The sequence below is a fragment of the Tilletiaria anomala genome (genome assembly GCF_000711695.1).
Source record: "Tilletiaria anomala UBC 951 chromosome Unknown K437scaffold_80, whole genome shotgun sequence".
In the NCBI taxonomy this organism is placed as follows: Eukaryota; Fungi; Basidiomycota; class Exobasidiomycetes; order Georgefischeriales; family Tilletiariaceae; genus Tilletiaria; species Tilletiaria anomala.
Window position 1 is genome coordinate 41,163 of NW_013546942.1, and position 23,202 is coordinate 64,364.

The window sequence follows — 23,202 nt, forward strand, 5'->3', positions numbered from 1 at the left end:
TGAGGAGCTACGATGGCTTTCTATAGCCCATCCACCCGCGAAATTACTGGCACGTGCACAGGCGCACGCTGTATGGGCGGCCCTGTGCAACGGGAAACGACCGTCGGCGCTCGCAGAGGCAGATGTCTCGTAACGAAAGTACTCGTGACTCTCGTTTCGTTAGGCTGTGTTGATCAATGTGATTGCAATTGCTCATCATGACATCCACCTGCTGTAGTATGACACGCTGTCAAGTGAACAAAGCTTGGAAATGAGACACGAAGCCCGATCAACGCTTGACCCAGGTTCTTGCCTTCCTTGACTTGACCAGGCCTGTTTTCTTCCTCTCGACCATACGAGGATCGCGCCGGAGAACGCCGTCTGTATGTTGCAAAAGTATATGGACCGGTCAGCGTCGCCCGAATACGAGTTTAAGCGAGCGCCGACGCTTGTAGCCGTGCACAACCGATCAACTCACCCCTGAGTAGTACAGCCCGGATCCGCTGCACCTCCTCCTCGCCGCCGTCCACGAGGCCCGCCTGCGCTGCGACGGCGAGTGCCTTGGCGAGCGCATGCGCCACAGCTCCCGCCTGCCCTGTGTTGCCCCCGCCGCGCACAAGCGCAAAGACGTTAAAAACACCCAGCTTACCCGCGAGCTTCAGTGGCCACATGACGCGCTCCCGGTGGTCGATGCGTGAAAAATACTCGCCCAGGGTCGCATTGTTGACCAGAACTTGGCCGACGACGACAGACGCTTGTTGTTCCTCTAGCTGCCCGCTTCGGTTTGCGATTGTAGACGGTGGCGAGGAGGGCGTTGGAACAATCCAGACACGTGCGCTCGACTCTTTTCGCCGGCCCATAGCGTACGCCCGTCCGTGCGCGTCCAAACCCGCGCTTGTCGCCGCTTCTTGGCGCTCTGCGCCTGCTAAGCTGCTGCTCACCACGCCCGGCACTGAAAAGTCCTGGCTGCCGCCTGGGCGCGCAAAGTCCGCAAACGCCTCCTCAACCTCCTTTGCCAGCGTGGGGTCGATGCCGGGTAGGTGCGTCGAGACCAGCGAGCGGTAGCGCGCCAGCGCCGATAAGTGCGCGATGATACGGCGGTACTGCGATGCCTTGAGCGATGGCATGCTGAGTTTCTGCGCGATGCCCGCGGGTGGGAGCCAGGCCTTCAAAGTGCCACTGCGAGCGCCTCCCGCTGCAGCAGCTGCTACGCTCGGCGGAGCCGAGTTGGGGGGTAGGATGTACGCCTGCTCGAGCGCGCGCTTCGAGCGGCGCGTCAGGTCCGCCAGGCGCAGAAGCGTGGCGATGTACGTTGGGCGGGCAGTGTAGTACGTCTGCATCGGTGGTTTCGGACGCAGCTTAGGCTCGGGTAGCTGCATACCGCCGCCGCTGGCGAGCGCCGCCGCTTCAGGCATATAGCGCCCATGGTACGCAGGTGCTGAACGGGAAGCGTCGCTGTGCTTGGAAGGAGAGGCGAACGGGGACGAAGCGGATGAATGCAGCTGGCGAGGGGCACAAGCAAGGACCGTCGACCGAGCGCTGCTCGTGCTGCCGTGCCGCAGCAGCTGCAGGACGAGGCGTTTTTCTGACGCTGTCAGCGCTGACATCGTCGGCTTTCCAAACAGAAGATAAACGAATGCAGAGCCAGCGTCGCTGCTCCGATGACTTGCTTTGCCAGGTCGTTCGCTGGGAAGGTCAAAAGTTGCAGTCTCATGAGAGCACGGAAAGATGGAGAGAGGCTCCCGAAGAAAAGTCACCTTGAAGTCGGTGTAGATTGACATAGCCCTACTTTGGATCTGTTGCTCATTCCCGGCCGAGAGAACTGAATCCGCGTTCCGTACTTTTTTTGCTGCCGTCGCTACAGCAAGTTTCATCGTCATGGACACCGATTTAGATATTGAGTTTCTTGACTCTTGATCATGCATCCCAATAGTATCCAATACACACGCGCCCGTAGCTTGTGCATTGTGCGACGCCAGCACATGCAGCAGGTTAGGCATTCAGCACAGCCAGGATGCCGCAACAGCGGGCTCGCGGCCCAGTTATGGCAAAGAACGCGCCGACCGGAGCTGTGACAGCGACATCTGACACCAGTGACGGCTCCTCGTCGTCCGATAGCTCCCATTCATCTGACAGCAGCTCTTCCTCGTCTTCAAAGGGCGAAGAGCCAATAAAAACAACAGGTCAAGCCGTGAATTCCCGCAAAGGACGTCAAAATGCCCAGATGACATCTGAGGCGAAGGACCAAGCGCACGGACAGTCTTTTGACATTTCGTCAATCTCCGCTTCCGCAGCATCCTCATCTTCCTCCTCATCGTCCTCTTCATCGGAATCGGGCTTGACATCGACTAGCTCCCAGTCTGACACGTCCACAGCTGTGAAAGCTCCACAAGCACCAGCAATTTCTCAACTATCAATTGCAAATGTCAAGTGTAAACCGAAGGTACATGCGGATGCAACGCGTGCGCAGAAGGAGAAGCCGCCAACAATAGCGACACCCAAATCGGCTCCAGCACCAGTGCCTGGGGCTAATGTGGGAGCATCCTCCACAGGAAAAGGCAAACGCAAGCGTGTCGATTGGGAGGACGATCCCCAGTCTTTAGCACCTACGCCGGCGCAAAAGGGCAATGCTCGCCCTGTGCAGCCGCAGTTGACGCAGGTGGAAAGCCCAACGGGGAAGTCTCGGAGGAAGCGGCAGAAGCGTAACGTTAACGTTGAAGGGGATGCTGCGCCGCCATCAACTTCGCTTGCGCAGGAGCGACAACATGCCCTTCACCAATGCAAACGTGGACGTGAGAGAAGGGAGCTCGATCTGCCAATCCTTGTGCATTCAGCATCGCGGCGCCATTTGCACCTACGTGCTCCATCGTGTTCTGCTACGAGTTCATTACCTGCATGTGATGGAACATTCCTCGCTGATGAGTCATGCCTTCGCGAGGCCGTCCACGGAGGCATTGTCAACTTTTTTGTCGACACTTCTACTGTCTTTTCGAGGCCAACAGAAGGTGGGGTTCAATATCGAAAATGTGCTGCGCGCATCACGCGTGGATGCTGATCCATTTTCATTTTTGTCACGATACTTTCCTCAGATCTAACGGACTTAGCTGGTATTAGCGCTATCCTGTGTTACAAAATGGGCCTTCCGCCTGGGGCAGAGCTGCGCCTCGCGTACAAGAACTTGGACAGCGTGCTGATCCACATCGAAGATTGTATGTTCAGCTGCTGTCTCGCACCCTTCCCATCCACGTATTCTCACAGAACACGTGAATTATTTCATCCTTCACAGCCGGTGATTTGCTAGCGTTCAAACGTAAAGCGCGCGGCCAGGACGAGGTCAACCTATTCGTACAGCCCCCAGCAGGTTGGAAATGGGGCGGGCCTTCGGCTATCAGCCTCCCGCGGATCAGCCATCCGGTTGCGGGTGCAGGACCGCATACACCTCAAGGTGGGCATATGCCGCTGGTGTCTACCCCGCTCGTCTTCCAGCCAGCGAGGACTGCAGTTGACAATGCGCGTGCTGTCGGTGTCGCTGGCAGCCGAACCCGATGTGGAAGGATGAATGGTTCGGCATCTGCCCGAAAGCAGAGTGGGACAGGGCATGAAGGCGGGACGGACAGTCGAGAGGAGGAGGCAGAGGTGACACACGCGTCGCCGAAAAAGCCCAGGCGCAAGCGCAAGGCCAAGAACCAGGAGGAGCGTTCTGGTGCTGCGGATGACGCCACCTCAAAAGTAGTCGGGGAGGAGACAGTAATTTCGTCTCTTGCCATAACTTTGCTCAACGAAAATGATGCGGGGGGCCCTGCAAGCCCATCGGCAAATCCCCAGCCAGTCACCGTAGCGCGGCGGAGCGACAAGCCGCTGGAAGCTTTCGGGACGATGGAACAGGAATCGAATGCGGTCGTCGTGCCGGAGACGCAAGAGACGCCCGCGCTCGCGGCCAACGTGGAGAGAGCGAAGGAAGCCAGGGGAACGGCGTACGGAGACATGGGCGTGGATGAGGATGTGACCACTAAGGAATCGCCGAGCACAGTCGACCTGGCGTCTTCTACCCGGTCATCCAATGATGCTGGGGGTGCAGAGGATCACGATGCACATGTGACGGAGGCGCGAGGTGGCAAGGCTTCCCAGGCCATGAACGCGTCTCAGCCAGAGGCAAGGCCTGAGAGCGAGCCAGAAGCTGGAGGACAGGTCGCTCAGTGTGATGACGACCAAATGCTGGATGCTTCACAGACGGTGTCAAAAGTTAATGCTGACAATGCGGCGGTTAGGCAAGAAGAAGAGACTCTCGAGCCGTCGTCCGTCATGAAAGCGAGAAGCGCGCGAATGAGAGGAAAGGCAACAGCAGCAGTGGCAGTGGCAACTGTACCCCAACCTTTCCATGTTCCCGGACAATGTGGGATCTGCAATAAGGAGCTGTCGCATTCCTTTGAGAGTTGCGAAGTGATTCGCGCAGGCCGCGACGCGGTGCAGCGCAGGTGTCAAGAGCTCAAGGAGAAGGGTCGACGAAAGAAGGTGCCTGAGAGGGCTGCACAGAAGGTGCTGGAACAGTGGTTGAGTGAGTATCACATTGCGTGACTTTACTGTGGAGCTTTCAATGCGCACCAGTCGCTGATCCGCCTTTTCGCTGTCAGAATCAAACATCAAGAACCCTCAAACGCAAGAATCAACACTTGACAATACTCAAATGCAGGAAACGGCAGTAACCGCCCCGAAGTCAATACCGACGCAAAAGGTTTCAGGGACAACCCAGCCGCAGAAGGACATGACCTCCCTGCTCGACGAACTCGGAGCGTTGCGCGAGAGGGCATCGATGGCGATCAAGAAAGGAGCAGACTTGGCAAGTAAAGTGCAAGAAGGACACCATAACGGGACCCCGGTCAGCCTGTACGAGACGACGCAAGCCGAGGTCGCGCTGCGCGACGCAGTCCAGGTCAAAGATTCGGTGAATGCGCCCCTCGAAGCAAACCCTGATTTGCATACGCAAGAGCGAGGCGTTGCCAGCCCCGCATTGTCAGATCGGATCAAAGCTGCGCAAATTGTGCTTGCCACAACACCTGATTCGCAGTCGGCAACAGCAGCTCCCCTGCCAGCTGAAGCGTCGATGCGAGTCAGCATCGCCGACCCGAAACTCGCGCCGCTCCCTGGACTGCGCTCCCCGACAGGCTCCGATTCGTCCCGAGAACTGCAAACGAGCCCGCTTCTAGCACCGGCTAGTGCACCGCCTGCAGAAGACGAGGTTGAAACGCAGGCAATCGACGAGCCGGCCTCGCCGCGCAAGAGTTCATTAGCCGTACCAATCGGCAAGGGCTTCGAGCCTGAAGACTCTCAAGCTGATCAGATCGAGTCGGATAGTAGCAGCCAGACGTCCGAAGACTCTGACGAAGAGGAAGAAGGTATTGAAACTGATCATGAGGATGTGGAAGAAGAGGAGGAAACAGAGCCGGAAGATGCAGAGGCAGAGGATGACATCTTGAATGCGGATCAAGGCACAGACAAACAGCAACTGCCCAACGGCCATGCGCAGGACGGAGAAGGATTTTCTGATTCTGAGATCGAAGAGGGAGATGCCGAAGATATGGCAGAGGGCTTGCGCTCCCGTTCTGCATCACCGCCTCCGAATCAGCTGGGCAATCATCGGAACAATGAGGCGGACGGCGTTGCGGAGGGCAAGGAAAAGGAGAGTCTGCGACCAGCAGCCGTCCCAGAAATCTCACAGCCGTTCAATCCGTTTCGGCGCAGCACGCGGAATGGCACAAGTGCGTCACAGCCGACTCTGGCACAGCGTATCATCCAGACGCCCTTTAAGAGACTCTCCGACTTAAGGCCGCAACATCTGCGGCAGAGCTTCTCGCAGCCGAACTCGCCCGTCTCGGCTGCGTCCACCTCGACACGGATTTTTCCAACGGGGCCCGCCACGAATGCGCACGACGGCGTCAATGGGGCTGCAACGACGCCTGCCAAGGGGGGGATGGACACCGCGAATATACCTTCAACTTCAGGCGCTGAGAGCGAGGCGGGCGAGGATTCGAGCGAATCTAGTTCAGATTCCGACTCTGACTCAGACTCGGACGAAGACGTGCGCAAGAAGAAGGGCAAGGCAAACGCCTCTTTGTGTATACCCGTGTCGCGACTCGCCGGCTCGAGTCAGAATGGCAAGGCGAAACGGAGACGCAGCACATTCTTCAAGGCATTCGAAGGTTAGCCACGGCCTCGGCTTTATTGTAGCATAATTCACGAGAAGCGCTTATTTTCACGAATGATTTGGCCACTTTGATTTCAATGCGATCGCACCTCCTGCTCAATACGGCAATCGCTTCTTGCTTTTCTGCGTCCCTTCCTCCTTGATGGCGCGGACCGGTACTGGCACAGGTTCCGTGCGCGCTTGATCGCCATAGGCAAGTGCTCCGACGTACGGCATAGTGTTCCATTTGAGGATGAATTCTGCTTGAGTGATGTTGTTGAAGCTCTTGGATACTTCTCGGAAGCCGTACTTGTTTAGGTTGCCCTTGGCTTGGACATGCGCGTCCGCCTTGCTGCGGATGATGTGGTCCCATACGACCACCTGGTTTTGTGGCTGCAGTACAAAGGAACATGGATCAGCGAGGAGGTTTGGGAGGAGTCGACCACGATGCAACTCACATGCTTCGAGGAGATATATTCAGCTGCAAGGCTGACAAATACTTGCTTGGTGTTCCAGTTGAACAGTCCTGAAAAGTCGGCATCGATGTCGAATTCGGTCGTCAAGTACTCTTGCTCCCTGCGATCAAAGTGGTACTGCGCTCTCCCAGAGACACTATAGCCAGATAATGACATCGCACGCCCGTGTCAGACCTTAGCAGGGTGGCACTGAGTGCATTAAAACTGAGACAAGATGCTCACACTTTGAGGGAATGCACCTCGACCGTGCCACGCGGCTTGTAACTTACTGGGAAGCTGAAGAATGCGATGATGGCCAGGAGAGCAAGAATCGTGGACGTACCGAACGCCGTGACGGAGTTCAGTCGCTGAAAGGTGCTGTACATGCAGGAAAGGCAGCGGGAACACAGGGTGTATCAGCGCAAGTGATTCCATAAAGAAACCGCGAGGGGCACTTACGTGTGCATGGCGGCCATCTTTGCTGGGTTCTACGCAGGAGTAGCGTCGTGGCCACGGTCTGAACCTTGTATGATCGGCCCAGCGTATTTCTGTCTAATTTGACGATGATCGATCGTCGAAGTGGCTTGTATTGGAAGTGATGGAGATCAACGGTTCGGCAAGAAGAACAGAAAACGCTTTGGTGCAAGATGGGATGAGGTGTGTACTTTTGAAGCGTGTGCTCCACATGAGACGCGACATTTACTCTCCCCACTCGAAGTTGCCTTTTCAACTTCCGTCTGTTTCCCACCTCCCAGGGGCCAGGTTCCATGCATTGGGATGCGATACATAACGCCCACGTTTCGTTCGTTTATGGCGGTACACCCTGCTCCGTGGCTAGTCCGGATCGATCTTTCGTATCACATGTCTGACGCACGATGACAACGAAAGTGAGTGGCCGAGCCGCTGTGAAGCCCGATCGCAAGGAGAAGCTCATGAGTCCTGTCGTTTCTACCCTCTTTTACAGGTCTTCTCGCTATACATCTTTGACCGGCATTGTAATCCAGTCTATTACCAAGACTGGACGCACCTCCACCAGGGCCTCTTGGCGCCACTGCACCCCGCTACCGCCGAGCCGTCCTCTTCGGCCTCTGCCGTCGGGGACACTAGCGTGGACACGGTTGCCGCATCAGAAGCTAGCACGAGCACGTTCCAATCGCTCAGCTCATCCCTGCGAAATGCGACACAGGTGCTAGCGTCGAGTGGGAATGCATCAGGCAGCGCGAAAGGCGCGGGGCCACTCCGGAAAGCGGGAGAGGTGCCGCCAAATGTCACTCGCAGTGTCGCGAAATCATGTTTACCCACCGCTTCGAAGCAGCGGTCCAGCTTGACGTCTTCGGTGGCTGGAACGGCGAATGAAGGAGTGTCGTTGGGTGGAAACAGCGCGCTGCCGTTTGATGAACAAGCCAAGCTCGTGTACGGTGTGGTCTTCTCGCTGCGAAATATGTGCCGCAAGCTTGGAGGAGGAGCGGCGGGAACACAGGAGAACGGCGTGTCCCCTCTGTCCTCGGCTTCACCAGCGACAGCAGAGTTGTTTAACAGCTACACGACGCCGACATACACGCTTACACATTTCCAATCGCCGACGATGTACACTTTTGTCCTGCTCACTGACCCGATGCCATCTGCTACCGGGTTCGGCGGTACGGGTGCGTCCGGCAGCGGCGCAGGCAGTGCGGCCAAGGGCTCGTCGTTGCCCGGCGGTGGCGGTCTCATGTCAGGCTACTCGATCTCTTCGCGCTTCTCTGTCGCTTCCAGCGCCACCTCTTCATCCAGTAATGCGGCGACAGCGCTTGCAGGCGGGGCTGGCAGCGCAGGCGCAGGATTTGCATCAGCAGCAGGTACGATTCCAGGGACAGGCGGCGTCACGCTCAAATCTGTGCTGGTGAACATCTGGAAAGGGCCTTGGGTGCAGCACGTTGCCCGCAATCCGCTCTGCCAAAGTGGGCTTGAGCGAAGCGTGCAGGCGGAGCGTGCTGCAGGTGTGGATAGTGATGGCTTTCGGGATGCAGTGGAGAAACGTGAGTGCCTTTAACGCCCCGTCGGCGAGGATGGCAACTACTGACGGGCCTTTTCTCTTTTTGCGCTAGTATTTGCGCAATACAAGCTCTCTGCACCGCCGTCACCTGTATTATAGAGGCCATACAAACCAGGCAGCTGTGCCAACACCTGGCGAGAGGAGGGTTCGAGGGCAGCGCGCTCGTCACGGTGACATGGGAGGGATGTCCCGACTCATGCGCATCTATCAAGCTGAAGAATTACTCTCCCCGAGCCAAAAGCAGTGAAAGTGGACGCGGGCAGCGGAACTAAGGACAACGACAATGAAATTGATGAGGGGGTAAATATAAAGTAGTATACGGGTGGCGGCGGCGGCGGTGACGCTGAGCATTGATAACCTGATGACGACGACGGAGACGACGATGGATGCGATGGGGGGCCTGGCTACCCGAAGGAGAAGAAAGAATGGCTGTGCCGTCCGACGGACGAGCAAACGCCAGATTCCTTTGTTGTTGTGTTTCAAGCCGCGCGGCCGGGTTGGGGCGAGGGGTGCAGCGCTGGCCTTAGATGCTGTGCAGCGCAGTGCTATGGAGTGCTGTGCCGTGCAGGCCAGCGAGGCGGTCGACCAAGGCAAAAAAACAGGGATGCTGCTCATCTAACGGTACACTGTTCGATTTTGTGGATAGCGACGCGGCGGCTGGCGGTCACACCGAGGTGCGGCTCACGACTCGCTCAGAGCAGACCGCAGCTGCGCAGGTTGACCTGTATGATGATGTCGTTGACGGCGGAGAGGACGAACCGGATCTACTCGTATGCGCGGGGCGGGCGAGTGCGGAAGCGAGCAATGTCAGTATGGCAGCATCAGCGGAGTCGATGGCTGAGGGAGAACGCACCTGATTAGTGTCCGTGGCGCACGTAAAGTGTGTGTAGACTGTTTTTGTCTCGCTCTGGTTTAGTGAGACGAAGCGGTTGACGATATACTCGCACGCGGCATTATAGTCGCCGCCGCCGGTGTAGTCGCTAAAGTAGTTGCTCATTGGTGAGATGGGCAGCTTTTCCCGGAACAGGTCGATCTTGTTTAGGAAGAGGATGATGTTTGTCTGGACGAACCAGCGCGAGTTGCAGATGCTGTCGAAGAGCGTGAGCGCCTCCTGCATGCGGTTGACGTTCTGATCCTCGTATAACAGCTGGTCATACTCGCTGATGGCGACAAGGAATATGATAGCGGTGACGTTCTCAAAGCAGTGGATCCACTTTTTTCGCTCGGACCGCTGGCCGCCGACGTCGAAAAGTCGGTAGTGCAGCTCGCCGATCTGGAAGTGCGTCTCGGTGATGCCGGTTGTCTTGACGCGCGAGCGCAGCACGTCCTGGTCCGTCGGTGTGTAGCGCGGGTCGGAGATGCGCGCGATCGAGTCAAAGTAGTACGGTGCAGAGTCGTTCAGCTGGTACTCCCTACTTCGTCGGAAGCACGCCTGCACACCGGGGTCGAGCCACAACCCACCAATGGCATCTGCTACCACCGGCGGCAAGGTCTCGGTCTCCATCTGTGTTGGCAAGCTAAGGATGATCTCGGCGCGCTTGGCATTGGCGCCGTCTGCGAGCGGTATGTCGAGGTTCTCCATGGCATCGAGAAGGACGCGCATGGACTGTAGTGTGTTGCTGAAGATGATCTCCTTGTACGACTCACGCTCCTCAACAGAGTATGAGCCATGGTTTATGAGCCTCATCTGCTTGAGAATTGTCGACTTGCCTGATTCACCAGCTCCCAAGAGGAGCATCTCTGCAGCACAGCAGAAGCGCAGATGCACACTTTGTCAGTCCTCGCTGCCAAAGGGGCCAAGGGTTCATGTTCTTCTCCCCGCGTGCACCCAGCACCAGGCGGCCACTGTCATGAACACTCGCATGGGAGCTATTTGCACGTGCTGCTGATCGTCCACCATGCGATTTGCTGAATGTGCTGCAAATGTCCGCATAAGGCTCCCGACGTTGGGAGATCATTCCGACAGGTACACTAACTCCGAGTCTGACCAACCACGCTTTCCACCCGATCCGATCCGTCCAAATTAGCACCCAACGGCTGCCGCTTCTACTCCATCTCTTTGGCTCTTCTGGATCACGAGGGCGCGCCCGGGCCACTCTGCTTTGCAACAAAATGAACATGAACTGTTGGCCTTTGACAGACTCACTAATCTCATTCCTCTGCACCAGCCGATCCTTCTTGAGTTGCGCCTCGATCGCCTCATTACGCAATTGGCCTTCGCGGTCTTCTTTCGACTATTAGCGGTCCATGGCGACGGCGACGGACAGGGCGATAGTATCGGGAGAGAGGTGGGAGAGCGGCGACGGGAGAGGGCGGGAAAGGAACGAGGGGCGCGAACGGTCAGCATCACTACCTTCGTTCCCCAATTTGCATCCATGGCTGCGGGCGAGGGTTGGGCCAATTGGTGGCGCAACCAGAATCCTGTGCAGACCAGGCTGGGGAGGGAGGCTTGAGACGCATCATGCGACAAAAGCTGCATCAACCTAGGTCCGCCAAGCGACTCCCTGCGGCGGTGCGTGTCGGATGTCTTCGACGCTGCCATCATTCCCGGTCCCACTCCTACCTGTCGCATGGCATGTGCAAGTTTGAGCCGGCATCCACCTGCGACATCCGCACGCCTACTTGACACATGCCCTGCGCTCGCTCCAACTACACTGGGGCGAGTCGACGCTCAAAAGTCGACCACGGGAGCTCGGACCGCTGCGGAACCGAATTGACTTACCGGTCCACAACCCATCTTGTGTGTAGGGTCCCTGTATTCGAAGGAAAAGATGAGTCGGTGCTATCGACGATGCTACTTTCAGCAGCGTCGGCGGTGAAGATGGCGATTATGCGCTGCGCTGCACGGCTCCGTAGTACGGGGACGAACCCGTAAGGGGGATATAAATGCAAAGGGCCTGCGCTGTTTCGACTTGCTGACACGACTGATCTTGTGGCTCAACTGGGGCGGAGCGGAGCGGACCGGGAAAGGTCCCGTGGGGTCTTGAGGTTGTACAGGATGGCGGAGAGCGGTGGCTGATAGGCGGGTGTCACGCACCGTCGCGAGCAAGCAGTGCGAGACACCGGGGGAAGGGGAGGGGAAGGAAGGGGACAGCCGGACGGTGGTGGTGTCGGTACGCAAGGGGTAGCAGCAGCTTGCGCTTTGCAGAAAGGCGCTTGGCTCGTTCGAAGCTGACAATCAGCATGAAACATGCGCTGTCCGGCTTTGACAATGGGATGGGACGGCGGGAGGCGATCAAGAGAAGAGAGAATCGCAGGGAGTGGCCGCTGTGACTGTATGAGAGAGTGTATTTGGTGCCCTCATGGGCAACAATAGTGTTCTTTCGGCACCAGGCAGCACTGTCATTATTTCTCTGGAGGGCGTGGTGCACACCGTGCTACTGCCTCACGGCAATGCCCAAGTGTAAGCGACAGATCCATTTGCGCACTTGGGAGGGGGAGACTGCTGCAGTGGCTTGGGGTCCCTTGATCTGAGGTTATCGCACACGGCGACTGCTGATCCGCCAAGCCACACTGTCACTTGGGCCGCCGGCGACACGGTGGCAGGCGAATCTCACCATCCACCCCATTGGCAAATCAAATTGGCGGCCCCAGAGACCAGGAAACGCTAGTAGGAGGGCCGGTATAAGGGGACAGTGCTGAACTCTGCTCTGCTCTCCGCCTTTCGGAGGCAACTACTCGGAGCTCTGAAGGGAGCTCTTCTGCTCTGTTGGAGAGCCGGCCATCAGACCCAGTGGTGGTAAAGAATGGCGTTTTGCCAGCGGCTGGTGTCGTTTGGAGGTAGGTCGATCTGGCTGGCCCAGTGCCGATCCACATTCCTCTTGGTTCAGATGCAACCAGCACCAGAGCCTCCCCGGACCCATCTGCCTCGTAAGATTGCCTCTTCCCTTGTGGCTTCATCCCAGTCTTGGCTCTACTCGACCTTTGCCCATGGCCCGCGTATAGCACATGCACAGCGCTTCGAAGGCTTTGCTGGAGCTGCTCCAGACGTGCATGTTTCGACAGCTATGACGCGGGACACACGACGGCGTGGATTCTAGCAGCGCGCAGTCAGGCACGAGTCGCATGCTGCCTCGACGGCCTTCCTCTCTCTTCCCGTGACGGAAACAGCCTGCTCGATTCATCCGAGCCCGAAACGCACGCGTACACTAAACAAACACGGTGTAACCGTCGCGCGGTCTGTCTTGATCTGGAGAGCTCTTCAAGATTCCCTGGCTTCTGCGTGATACAGGACGTGACGCCAGGTGGCAGGCACCGTTGAATCGACTCTTAACGATACCTCCCCGCAAGTGGCGACCAAAGAGAAAGACGCGCCGCCAAGCTTGCTAGGCTCGGTACGCAACACCGTCTTGGAGTTGGCCTGGGCGCGAAGAACCCTGCCCAACAGTGTCCGATGCCGTACGGTTAATTACTGCTCATATGCAACTGTCCGCCTGGGCCTGTGCTTTGCGACATCGTTCAGGAAGCTGCAGAGAAGGGCATATCGCTGCCCCACCCCACCCTCTTGCTATGCCTTTTGTTTGAAGTGATCGACATGCAGCGCCTGAATTTCCACCCCAAGATCAAGTTATGATGAGCCGCTCAGATGTGCTAAGTCGCCGCCAGTAAGACCCACTTCATAAAATGGAAAATGTCGCGCGGGGCCACACCTACACTTGCATTGATTCTTTGAGCACAGCGGCCTGATCGCGCAAACAGTGATATCTGTCGCCCAAGGTTAAAGCGCTGGAAGATGATCGCTGGTGAGGCAAGAGTCTCCTTGTGAGCCTCTTAACACGAATGCGGCGTTCACATCCGGAAGCTGATAACGTGTACATGAGCCCGTTGCCAAACGTTACTCCGGGAGCGCTAGCGCCGGACCACCAGTTACCTCCTTCGTCGGCCAACACGATGTCCAAGATCTTGCTGGCCAACATGACTGACTACTTACAGCTCAGCGAGACGCTCGCTCTCTGCGTCACGCGTATAGGTTCGTGCATCGTAGTATACCATACGCGGCATAGATCATGCGCTTTTTAAACATTTGATTGGAAAGGGAAGAGGAGAGCAGGGAGTGGAGCCTCAATTGCAAAGGCTCATACCCGTGGTCAGGCTAACATTTGTCCTCGCGCCCTCCTTCGCAACAACCGCGGCGTGTTATTCAACGGTCCAACCCGGGAGCACAGGCAGCAGTCGCGGTAATGCTCACACTTGCGGTGCTCAAGCGCGCGCACATGCACAGGGACTGCAGCACATAGGTCCTGTTGTAGGCTTTAGGGTGTTGCTGCAATGAGTGCATCATATCATACAAGTGAAAGAAGCGGATGCCATAGTCGTCGAAGGGTGGTGCGATGACCACATCGATTTTCGTGCCGGCTGGTTGGCGATGGAGGGTGCTGCTAGTAAGTCATAGGCGCAAGAAAGCGCTTAAAAGCGGAGGGGAGTGAAGAACCAACTGTGCACAAAAGGAAGACCACATAGCGTCAATTGCCAGCTCGACATGAGGCAAAGGCGAAAAGCCGCTTCCACTTACCGGTTCTTCCCGCTCTGGTATCGCTCCTCGAAGAGCTTCTTGATGCCCTTCTTTGCATCCTCCCTCTTGGTCGGCTCCTTGAACGTGTCGACGCTGACAATGCCCTTGAGACTGTCGAGCTCGAGTGCGTAGCGGGTCGGCATCAGGTGGCTGCAGTTGATCGCCTTGATGAAAGGCTTGACCTTGCTGCGCTTCGCCAGTTTCTTGGCGCCCATAGACTTGTTCACCTTCAACGGGTAGCGCTCGACACCGGCGACGAGAACGTGCGGGTATGGTCGCTCCTTGGTGCCCTCATCGTACTGCTTGATCACGACAACCTTCTTGCCAGCCTGACGGCCTTGCAGCACGACGGCGACTTTCCCCGGCTTGTAGATCTTTGGCATTTTGAGTTCTGAAAGGAGCCCCCAACGGTAAAGTCAGCGTACGATTCCAGAAGAAGACCCTCCCAGGGGGCCATGCTAGATATCTGGCATACGAATCAGACCCTGACTGAATGCATGAAGGCGAGCTCCAGCAATCCAGCCAGGTCCTTGCCCTCGGCCTCGGCACTGGTGGACCACCTGGACCGGAAATAGTATGAGTTCGTTCTCCCAGCTGAGCCGCTGCTGTTTCGGCTCTAGGCGCTGCTAATTGCGGAAGCTATCTAACCACCATTCCCCTCATACTCCTGGGCGTATGGGCAAAGTCTGGCTGATTTCGCTGAGCATCTTTTCGCCCGTACCCCTCCTCGTCGATTCGGTGTATCCGCGCGACCTTGTGATGTCGCCTTGCTGGAGTGCTCTGCATGAAATCTCCTGCGGAGGACCTGCTGCCCTGCCATAAACCCAGCAACCAAAGTAAAAGCCGATATTAAACCCTTGACAGGTCGAGATGATGAAAGCCATCTCTTTGGCGTCCAACTGTTTTCCAACCGCATCTCAATTGCATTCCTGACAGCCGTCCATAACACGCTGCGCGGCTAGCGAGCCAACGTCGAGTGAATCCTTTCATCCAGTAGGAGCCAAGCAGAACTCACCTTGAAGCCCTTGTTTCCTGCTTACCTGGGTCCTGGGTGCTTAACCAACTGTGCAAGCGCAAAAGTAGAAAGTGTCGAGATGAATGCCAAAAAGTGGTTCAGAGGACACCACCATCTGGTACGCAGGTCGCGGGGCGAGCGAAGGCGGGCGAGCGTGCCATATGATAAGCACTGCGGCGCTGTGCGGTTTACTACTATGGGCGGAACACCAGCTGCTGCGGCAGGCTGGAGTGGGCGCAATAAAGAATAGCCATGCAGTGCAACAGTGAGGTGCTTCCGCCCTGCCTGACTGGCAGCTTACCGCCTACCCACCCACGAAGAGAGGCGGCCGCGCTGCAAGTGCTGGCTGCCACTACTCACCCAATGGGCAGCCTGCCGCCAGCAACACCACTACATTTCCAGCTTGACAACTGCGACTGCACGAGGATACGGTATCAGCGTCAACAGGGATACTATCGGCTCGTCGAGAACGTGAGTGTTTGCATCTGCACGAAGACAGAAAGTCGGTCAACGACACCGGCGAGTGAGTGAGCAAGCGGCGGCGGCGGCCTGAGGGTGACCAAGGCAGGAAGCTCGGATGAAGATCATGGAGATGTGTGTGATGTTGGTTAAAGCATGCCGCTATTCAATGGCCAAAGGTGCAGTCGTTCGAGCCGACCGATGAGCCTGGGAGCGGGCAACGGCAAGCCCTTGCTTCTCGACCAGCAGACAGCAATGCTGTCGAGTCAGCAAAGGGCGCCTCCGTGAATGCGAAGGGTATCACTCATGCCCTTCAAATGGATACTACGGTCCATAACGGATACTGCGATGACCATCAGGATAGATGCTGTTTTAATGGCATTGGCGCGATGCCTCTGCACCAAGGAATGGGTGCAAGTGCCACTACGATTCGAGAAAGATCGATTCGATCATCTGCCCGATTCCACCTCTGGCATCTGTAGCCCTGCATGTCGCTCGCCATGACTTCAATTCTCATACCGACTACAGACTGACTCTTTACTCTCGGTTCATACGTATAGGCTGCTAAACTGTCGCCAAAATGTCGAAGCCAAGAGGATTGAACACAGCCCGGAAACTCAAGACCACCCGCCGCGACAACAAATGGGTGCGTCGTTTCTGCGTGCCAGCTGCATGTGCTGCTGCTGTCGCGAAAAAAGGGTTAAAAGCTGCATTTGCTTGACGATGTGGGGTATCTTCATGCGTCGATATCGTTCTGGGCGGAGATATCAGGCACAGCAGCAGCACATCGCCTTTATGCATTGTTCCTCAGCTGACCTGTTGGTACTTTTCATGACCATAGGCGGACAAGGCATACAAGAAGCGTGCGCTCGGCAACTTCTACAAATCGTCCCCGACTGGAGGTTCCTCGCAGGCCAAGGGCATTGTCCTTGAGAAGGTCGGTGTTGAGGCCAAGCAGCCTAACTCTGCCATTCGCAAGTGTGTCCGTGTGCAGCTGATTAAGAACGGCAAGAAGGTCGCGGGTACGTGCTCAAATGGTCGTCCATCAATCGAGTCTACGCTCGAGGCTGACATTCTGCATTCGTTCATTTCATCGGAAAGCCTTCGTCCCCAACGACGGTTGTCTTAACTTTGTGATTATTCAGATTGCCGACTGAACATTTGATCGCTCCCATCTCTAACTTCTTTCATCATCTGCTCCACCATGGCAGGTCGACGAGAACGATGAGGTCCTCATCTCTGGCGTGAGTTTTCAGTCATCTTGCATATATCCTTGAATAGAAATCTAATTGGACCCTTTCACCTGTGTGACAGTTCGGAAGAAAAGGCAAAGCCAAGGGTGACATTCCCGGTGTCCGATTTAAGGTATGGCTACAGAGCAGGCGCATCTTTTTATTTCCTTTGGTTTTTTCTTTCTGACTGTGGTTTCCTGGTGATCTGTACATCTATCTTGTTACCTCTACAGGTTGTCAAGGTCTCTGGTGTCGGCGTGAGTACTTCTACTGATGACTGGCGCTCGCTCTGTGTCACGCATTCCTCCATCGCCCAAGTCTCTGACATCTTACCGTCTTTTCTCGATGCACATTCAGCTTCTCGCCCTCTTCAAGGAGAAGAAGGAGAAGCCACGATCGTAGACATTCTACGCCGATGGCTCTTTTCCATGTTCCTTTTTGAAGGGCCGTATCGTGGCAAGAGAACACATTCTCTCTTCGTCTACAGCAGTCCTTCCTGTATCATTGCACGCACACCGCAACAACCCACAATGCTTGATATTATCGCATCTCTACGTGGCCGGTCCTGGTCCAAATCTCTCAAAGACATCGATTTCAGCATGAGTGCTAGGGTCTAAAGATGTATCGGTCACCATGAGCTTCTTTTGAAGACGACTTCACGCTTTCCTTGGAGAATACAAGTATCTTCTTCAATGGCTCTATGTGCGGAAACGTGACGACCTTGGTCTTTGCGCTTTGCAAAAAGCCTTTATTTTCCTCCATTTCGATCTGGTCTAGTTTGAGATGTATTCATCATCTTGCTGCAAGTACGACATGGGAGCCAGTTTAGTCAGATGGTAAAGGACCCCCTCATTGGCGAGGATGTTCCACGGGGCCAAGCGGACCGAATGAGACTAGTAAGCTCCCGGTCTGCCCTTGATGAAGTACTCTGGTGGCACAGATTTTGGCGACTTCGCCATCAACGAATTGACGACAAATCTTCGCACACGAGGAAAGATCTCAACACGGGCCCATGATGACTTATTGGCCACAAAAGAGAGGATGATGTGGGCAGTAAGCCTTTTAGATCGCCATGTACTTTGTCACCTGTCCAGCGAGTACTGTAGACTCAGTTAAACCTTCGATAGCAAACACAAAAGTGGCATTCAACTTGTTCAAGAGGCGACGTCAAGCATCTGCGTCGTTCGCAAAGGGCTGATAAAGTCTTTGACGAATGATGGTTGATCCCTTGCTTTTGCAGGAAGCTGGGAAAGAGAGGGGAATCGAGATTTTGTTCATCAAGTATATATATTGCCATCTACGCAAGCAGTCCGTTGTATCTCTCCGGGAGCCCTGTTGGACGATGTATATACTCCCGTGACGCAATGATGGTGATAAATGGAGTCGATGGATGACCTGAATGTGAATGAAGGCCTACACAACAAAAGATGGAAGTGGCGAAGGGCCACAACTCCCAAAATCTCATCGTTCAATGTGTTCACCACACTGAAATTGCGTTCCCAATCCCATGCGGGTTTGCGATGAATGATCCGTGCTTTGTTGCTGCGCAGCTGCGGTGATCAATAGCTAGAGGCCAGCTCTCCGTGCCAACTCCAACGCACTCTTTTGCTCCGTCTTTTCCGTCGTGACTCGTGACTAATTATCCTCCAACATAGCCATTTGCTTCGACGAGAGAGGCGCCCTTGCATGCGGGCCAATCCTGGGATGATGGCAGCGGCAGCGAACACCACACGGCATATCTTCGAAGCATCCGACTTTGACGACGCGGATCGTGCGCAAACTTCCGGGCAGAAAGAAGCAGGCACGGATACTGAGCAGTTGGGTCTTGATGAGGGGCCGAGGATGAGGGACGAGAACTATTTTGGATTAGCCGGAGCAGCTCAAATATGCGTCTCGCGTGCATGTCGACTCGGGGCATCCTGCCTTTGCTGTTCAGAATCTATCAGTGTTACGAGTGCTACAATTACAACAGCGGGGCTGACCGCCACAATCTGAACGGTATAGTGGGAGGCCTCGATGCAGCCGTCCCGCATCCCTCAGCCTCTGAGGCTGACTTAAAGACAACCTTGCTGCTAAATCTCGCTGTCCCCTTTAAGCCGTCGTCTCTGCCCACACAACTGCCTCTTCTGCTCCCGCTTCCGAGCAAGAAGAGTCATCGAAAGTCGAAAGCTTCGATGACGTCCCCCACCACTTCCGCCTCTGTTGCTATCATCTCGGAGGTCACGCGGAAGTGCATCTGTTTCTGACGTGCGGATTCCGCCTCGCACACCAGCGAGTGCGCCGGTGTTCAACCTGGTATATTGTGATGTAACGAGCAAAGCCGCTAAGATGAGTTTTGCACAGCCTTCGCGCCATCCTCGTAGTGTACAGATACAACTCGTAATTTACATGCGCAAGTCTGGCTACAGTTGAGATGACCAACGTTCTTGCAATGTCCAGCTTGCCTCCTACACTTCGCTCTACGATTCGACGGACTTAATTTTCTTTCTGCATGTAATAGAGATGCATATAGGCATAGTTCCTGTCAGCTTCGCAGTCGGCACAAGATCTGTCGAAGGACCGCTTTCGGGAACGCACCTTTTCGATAAAGTGAAGCAAATACGCAAGCATGCTGACGAGCTCCTCCCCCGTCGGAACGATCTGCTGCGCGGGGAGCAAGAATCCGTACGTCCCTACATCGCGCAGCTCGACGGCAAAAGACCACTTGATCTTCGCGACGGCATACGACCAGTCGATCGAATTGCTCCAGCTCGAAAAGAGAAGCTGAACGAGAGTTCCGGCGTATATCTGCATATGTCAGCTCTGCGAAATAAAGAGCGACAGTCTTGACACTTACATCGCAAATGCGTCCCGTCGTGAAGCTACTCTTGTGCAACTCCCTGAGCGCCTTGGCGCTTCCCAGCGCGACTTCTGCCAGATCCTCTTCGTCCGGCAGCGCTTCTTGACACGATGTCGCAAAGGGGTACATGACATGCTGGCCATACGAGTGCAGGTCGACAAATGCTTTGACATTGTTGCCCTCATCGAGCAAGAAGTTGGAGAGCGCGCGCGTCTCGAGCGCTTCTAAAGCTTCAGAGCCGGCAAATGACTCGGAGCACCGTGCTGCAGGGTCCGAACTTGGCACGAACGCATAGTCCTGCGCGTGTGAGAGAAGTCCATCAGCTTTCAGTTTGCTGGTACGCGAGAGCGTAGGGCTTGGGACGCACCCAGTTCCGGTTGACGTCGATCCCGATACACTCGGTCTCTTCGCCTGATGACGCCGGCTGCCTGTTCTTCTTCCACAGCCTGTTGCCCTTGTGCTTATCCCACGTATACGCATACCCGTCGGGGTTGCTGAGCGGGACAAGCGTGAGCGTAAATGCGTCCAAGAGGTAGTACGCTTCCATTGGCGTCAAGAGTGATGCATGGTCATGCTTCGGCTTTTGCGGTTTCCGGCGGTGAATTCGCCCTCGCCGCCGCTTCTGGTCGTGGGATTTTGCTTTGGACTTTCTGGAGCGCATCGCCGCCCTTGACTCTGAAATATGCGGGGGGACTGGCGCAGGCGGCAAGCCGGTTTGGTACTCCTGCGCCAAGGAGAGAACCTTATCTGCAAAGTAGAGCGAGCTAGCGGTGGATACCCATTCTCTCGCATGCGTCCCCGCGACGACCATCAGGCCCGGCTTGAGACCGGAATCGGCCGGGCGGTAAAAAGAAAGTCGGTGGAGCAGAGCCTGCAAATTTTCGCGCCACCAGCTTGGCGGCTCTTCTGAGCTTCCTGGCTCGTTGTCCCCGTCGTCTGATGGCAGCGAAATTTGAAGAGCCAAGATCGAACGGTTCTCCCACGTCGTGCCGAGCGAGATGACACTTGCAAATTGCGGATAGATGGAGACAAGCTGCGTGATGTAGTCTTCAATCCTTCATATTCAATGTGTCGATCGAATTGGATCTCGTCAACAATCAACAATGGCACCGCGAGCAATCCGCTCCTTAGACGCACTCATTGTACGTGTGATAAGCCTCATGAAACTGTTCGTTGCTCTTGCCTTTGCCTTTCGCTGCTAAACGCGACTGATCATTTCGCTCCGCATTGTCTTTCGGCGCCTGAAAGATGGTTTGCACACTTGCAGGAGCGGGAGCTGCACTTGCAAGTGGCGGTCCCAGCACGCCGGGGCTGCGGCCATGGTCGCTGTTGAACTGTCTCCGCCCCGCACCAAGCACTGTCAGTGCGATCAGAGCGGTAAAAAGGCGCATCGTGTCAGTCGAGCTTCAGATATCAGGGGGTCCTGGCAGCCCCCATGGATGTGTACAACGTCGAAAAGGCGGTAGTGATTGTGGTACGAATGAGGTTGTGTCCGATGAAGCGCGAGTGGGATGGTCGCGTGACCGAGGGACCGGTTTCACCAAGTTGATGTTGCCAAGTTTTGGCTATCAGTCGAAAGTGGTGAACGAGAGCGCAACAGTCGGGACTCCCCTCGTGAATATATCTACTCGACACGGGTGACGATCAAATTGCAACAAGGGTTGCGTGCCGAGAACTAAAAGTTCACCGATGGCCGACGGGGGAATCACTAAAAGTATTTCTGCACTGTTGCGTCGAGCTCGTGGGGGCCCACACACGAGCATCAGTGGTCGCGGCGATCACCTCATCACGCGCGACATCGACCACACGCCAGTTGAGCGGCCCCACCAACACGACGTGCAATTCTGAGGTGCTTTGATTGCTTTACAGGGGACTTCAGGAATGGCTTGGTGTTCGATCTTGCCATACGATGGCGCAGGACGCAGGTCTGAGTCACATGGCGCCATTTTGATGACGACGATGGTGGGGCGATTGTCCAGTTCGTGCAGGGTATTTCGTAGTGCTTCGGAAGGCTTACTGACAAGCCTAAGGAGTGTACCTCGTTTTTCTGGGAAGGGCATGGGTGAATTGCGACTATCGTACGGGAATCTCTGACACTGGAACGAAAGGTGTTGCTGCGTCCTCAATATATTGGAGGCTGAACAATCACCGTCACTAATCCACGCCTTTCGCATCGATCCAAACTTTCATTTGTCCTATAAATCATCTAGCGCAAGCATGGCCGGCGTGACAGCACCCCGATCAGGACTGTTGATCCCACCTCTATGCGTCACTTCCGTACGGACTCATCCAGGGCAGCAGGCGTTGCAGTGACGTTTGAGCCATGCAAAGCCGCCGTCAGAGCCGTCCGGTCGGCTTTCGAGACATTGTATGCTAGTGACGCACTTCCAGGCGGGCAGCTGGAGGAAGAAGGAGAGGCGATCCAGCGATGCTAGTGCCGGTGCCCAGATCGCACGCACCTGAGGGCGTCGGACATGAACGCGTCGACCGCTTGCGCGCTCGCCTGCTGCGCAGCGCTCGCGCCTGTTGCCGTTATGGGGAAGCGCGCTTGCCGAGCGGGTGAGAAGGAGCGCAAGCTGGCTTCTGAGCGAAGAGCTGATGTTGATGGTTTTCGCTCCTGGCCGTAATAATCCTTGGCCAGCCGAAGAAGAAGCTTCTGGCCAAGAGGCACTCACGCCAGAAGTTACAGGAGCGAGCGAGCGGAAAAGTAGTTTATCCACAGGGGTTCATTCACAATCGAAAGTGATAATTTGCCTGACGGCATGATCCTAGATGGCATTCAGCATCGCTGGCAATTTTCTTTTGGGGGCATTCTGTCGGTATTTTTCTTTTGGCTTACCCGCGCTATTGACAAGCCGATTAAGGCCGCCCAGATTTGGAATCACTTGGACGATACACTGGCGGCTTCCGGCATCTGAGACGTCAAGCTGTTCGAAGCGCACTTCTGAGCGAGCTTCCGTCGATTGAAGCTTCCCCCAACTTTTGCGGACCGGAGTATTTCGGGTGCGAGTTCGTTGAGCAACGATTCGAGCACCGCTTGCTCACGTGGAACGTTTCGGGCTGTCAACAGAAGTAGGAGATCGGGTCGTGCTTCGGTGTCACTGCTAGATGTTGCAAACAGAGAAGTGGGATAATGCTATACTATAGCACGGGCGATTGAATAGCCTGTGCCAGTGAGAGAATGGTCAGGAGGACAGCCAAATTTGTCAGCGGGTTGCTAGGATACCGAATTGAACAACAGTGAGAGAACGGACTGAACGGACTGATCTGCATTCGCACCGGAGACCAGAGTCACTTTTCTTCGCGCGAGGGATGCCATGCTTTTGTTACATACATGAAGGTGTCAAGAGCACATGGGCGTCAGACGGTACGCGAAGCTGGGACCAGGTCAGTTCTTGGTCGACGGTGCTTGCACTGCATCCGCAAGCTCAAAGGGCGGCGGGAGATGCGGCTATCGAGGCGCGTCCTGACATTGCGGCTTGGTGGTGTGCCGCA

General features: G+C 55.8%; 10 protein-coding genes across 10 annotated transcripts; 4 read left to right on the forward strand and 6 right to left on the reverse strand.

Moving 5' to 3' along the window:
* Positions 1–15: 15 nt before the first annotated feature.
* Positions 16–1,694, reverse strand: K437DRAFT_258269 (ribosomal protein S5 domain 2-like protein). The gene is made up of 2 exons (XM_013386262.1): positions 458–1,694; positions 16–360 (listed from the first exon to the last, which is right to left on the reverse strand). Exons 1-2 carry the CDS (start codon positions 1,584–1,586, stop codon positions 269–271), a joined length of 1,221 nt encoding a protein of 406 aa, XP_013241716.1. The 5' UTR covers positions 1,587–1,694; the 3' UTR covers positions 16–268.
* A 219-nt stretch (positions 1,695–1,913) lies between these two features.
* Positions 1,914–3,233, forward strand: K437DRAFT_176829 (uncharacterized protein). Its single transcript, XM_013386263.1, has one exon. The coding sequence runs from the start codon at positions 1,994–1,996 to the stop codon at positions 3,032–3,034; it is 1,041 nt and encodes a 346-aa protein (XP_013241717.1). The 5' UTR covers positions 1,914–1,993; the 3' UTR covers positions 3,035–3,233.
* Positions 3,233–6,224, forward strand: K437DRAFT_258271 (uncharacterized protein). Its single transcript, XM_013386264.1, has 3 exons — positions 3,233–3,424; positions 3,516–4,534; positions 4,611–6,224. The coding sequence occupies exons 1-3, from the start codon at positions 3,348–3,350 to the stop codon at positions 6,179–6,181; spliced, it is 2,667 nt and encodes an 888-aa protein (XP_013241718.1). The 5' UTR covers positions 3,233–3,347; the 3' UTR covers positions 6,182–6,224.
* K437DRAFT_258272 (signal peptidase 22 kDa subunit) lies at positions 6,195–7,230 on the reverse strand. The gene is made up of 4 exons (XM_013386265.1): positions 7,075–7,230; positions 6,859–6,993; positions 6,619–6,772; positions 6,195–6,553 (listed from the first exon to the last, which is right to left on the reverse strand). Exons 1-4 carry the CDS (start codon positions 7,089–7,091, stop codon positions 6,278–6,280), a joined length of 582 nt encoding a protein of 193 aa, XP_013241719.1. The 5' UTR covers positions 7,092–7,230; the 3' UTR covers positions 6,195–6,277.
* Positions 7,231–7,334: 104 nt separating this feature from the next.
* On the forward strand, positions 7,335–8,781 carry K437DRAFT_258273 (uncharacterized protein). Its single transcript, XM_013386266.1, has 3 exons — positions 7,335–7,502; positions 7,580–8,633; positions 8,703–8,781. Exons 1-3 carry the CDS (start codon positions 7,491–7,493, stop codon positions 8,747–8,749), a joined length of 1,113 nt encoding a protein of 370 aa, XP_013241720.1. The 5' UTR covers positions 7,335–7,490; the 3' UTR covers positions 8,750–8,781.
* A 142-nt stretch (positions 8,782–8,923) lies between these two features.
* K437DRAFT_258275 (putative guanine nucleotide-binding protein alpha-1 subunit) lies at positions 8,924–11,694 on the reverse strand. The gene is made up of 4 exons (XM_013386267.1): positions 11,373–11,694; positions 10,797–10,884; positions 9,504–10,390; positions 8,924–9,414 (listed from the first exon to the last, which is right to left on the reverse strand). Exons 1-4 carry the CDS (start codon positions 11,385–11,387, stop codon positions 9,343–9,345), a joined length of 1,062 nt encoding a protein of 353 aa, XP_013241721.1. The 5' UTR covers positions 11,388–11,694; the 3' UTR covers positions 8,924–9,342.
* Positions 11,373–11,899, reverse strand: K437DRAFT_258276 (uncharacterized protein). Its single transcript, XM_013386268.1, has one exon. It carries the CDS (start codon positions 11,840–11,842, stop codon positions 11,588–11,590), a length of 255 nt encoding a protein of 84 aa, XP_013241722.1. The 5' UTR covers positions 11,843–11,899; the 3' UTR covers positions 11,373–11,587.
* A 1,912-nt stretch (positions 11,900–13,811) lies between these two features.
* K437DRAFT_176909 (60s ribosomal protein l27) lies at positions 13,812–14,675 on the reverse strand. Its single transcript, XM_013386269.1, has 2 exons — positions 14,163–14,675; positions 13,812–14,084 (listed from the first exon to the last, which is right to left on the reverse strand). The coding sequence occupies exons 1-2, from the start codon at positions 14,543–14,545 to the stop codon at positions 14,057–14,059; spliced, it is 411 nt and encodes a 136-aa protein (XP_013241723.1). The 5' UTR covers positions 14,546–14,675; the 3' UTR covers positions 13,812–14,056.
* Positions 14,676–16,216: 1,541 nt separating this feature from the next.
* Positions 16,217–17,270, forward strand: K437DRAFT_269701 (putative 40S ribosomal protein S23; the record flags this gene model as incomplete). The annotated part of the gene is made up of 7 exons (XM_013386270.1): positions 16,217–16,282; positions 16,478–16,658; positions 16,738–16,769; positions 16,848–16,880; positions 16,951–17,001; positions 17,102–17,125; positions 17,226–17,270. 7 exons carry the CDS (start codon positions 16,217–16,219, stop codon positions 17,268–17,270), a joined length of 432 nt encoding a protein of 143 aa, XP_013241724.1.
* Positions 17,271–19,343: 2,073 nt separating this feature from the next.
* On the reverse strand, positions 19,344–21,098 carry K437DRAFT_226800 (Zn-dependent exopeptidase; the record flags this gene model as incomplete). The annotated part of the gene is made up of 4 exons (XM_013386271.1): positions 19,344–19,631; positions 19,705–20,004; positions 20,075–20,762; positions 20,845–21,098. The coding sequence occupies 4 exons, from the start codon at positions 21,096–21,098 to the stop codon at positions 19,344–19,346; spliced, it is 1,530 nt and encodes a 509-aa protein (XP_013241725.1).
* Positions 21,099–23,202: the final 2,104 nt, after the last annotated feature.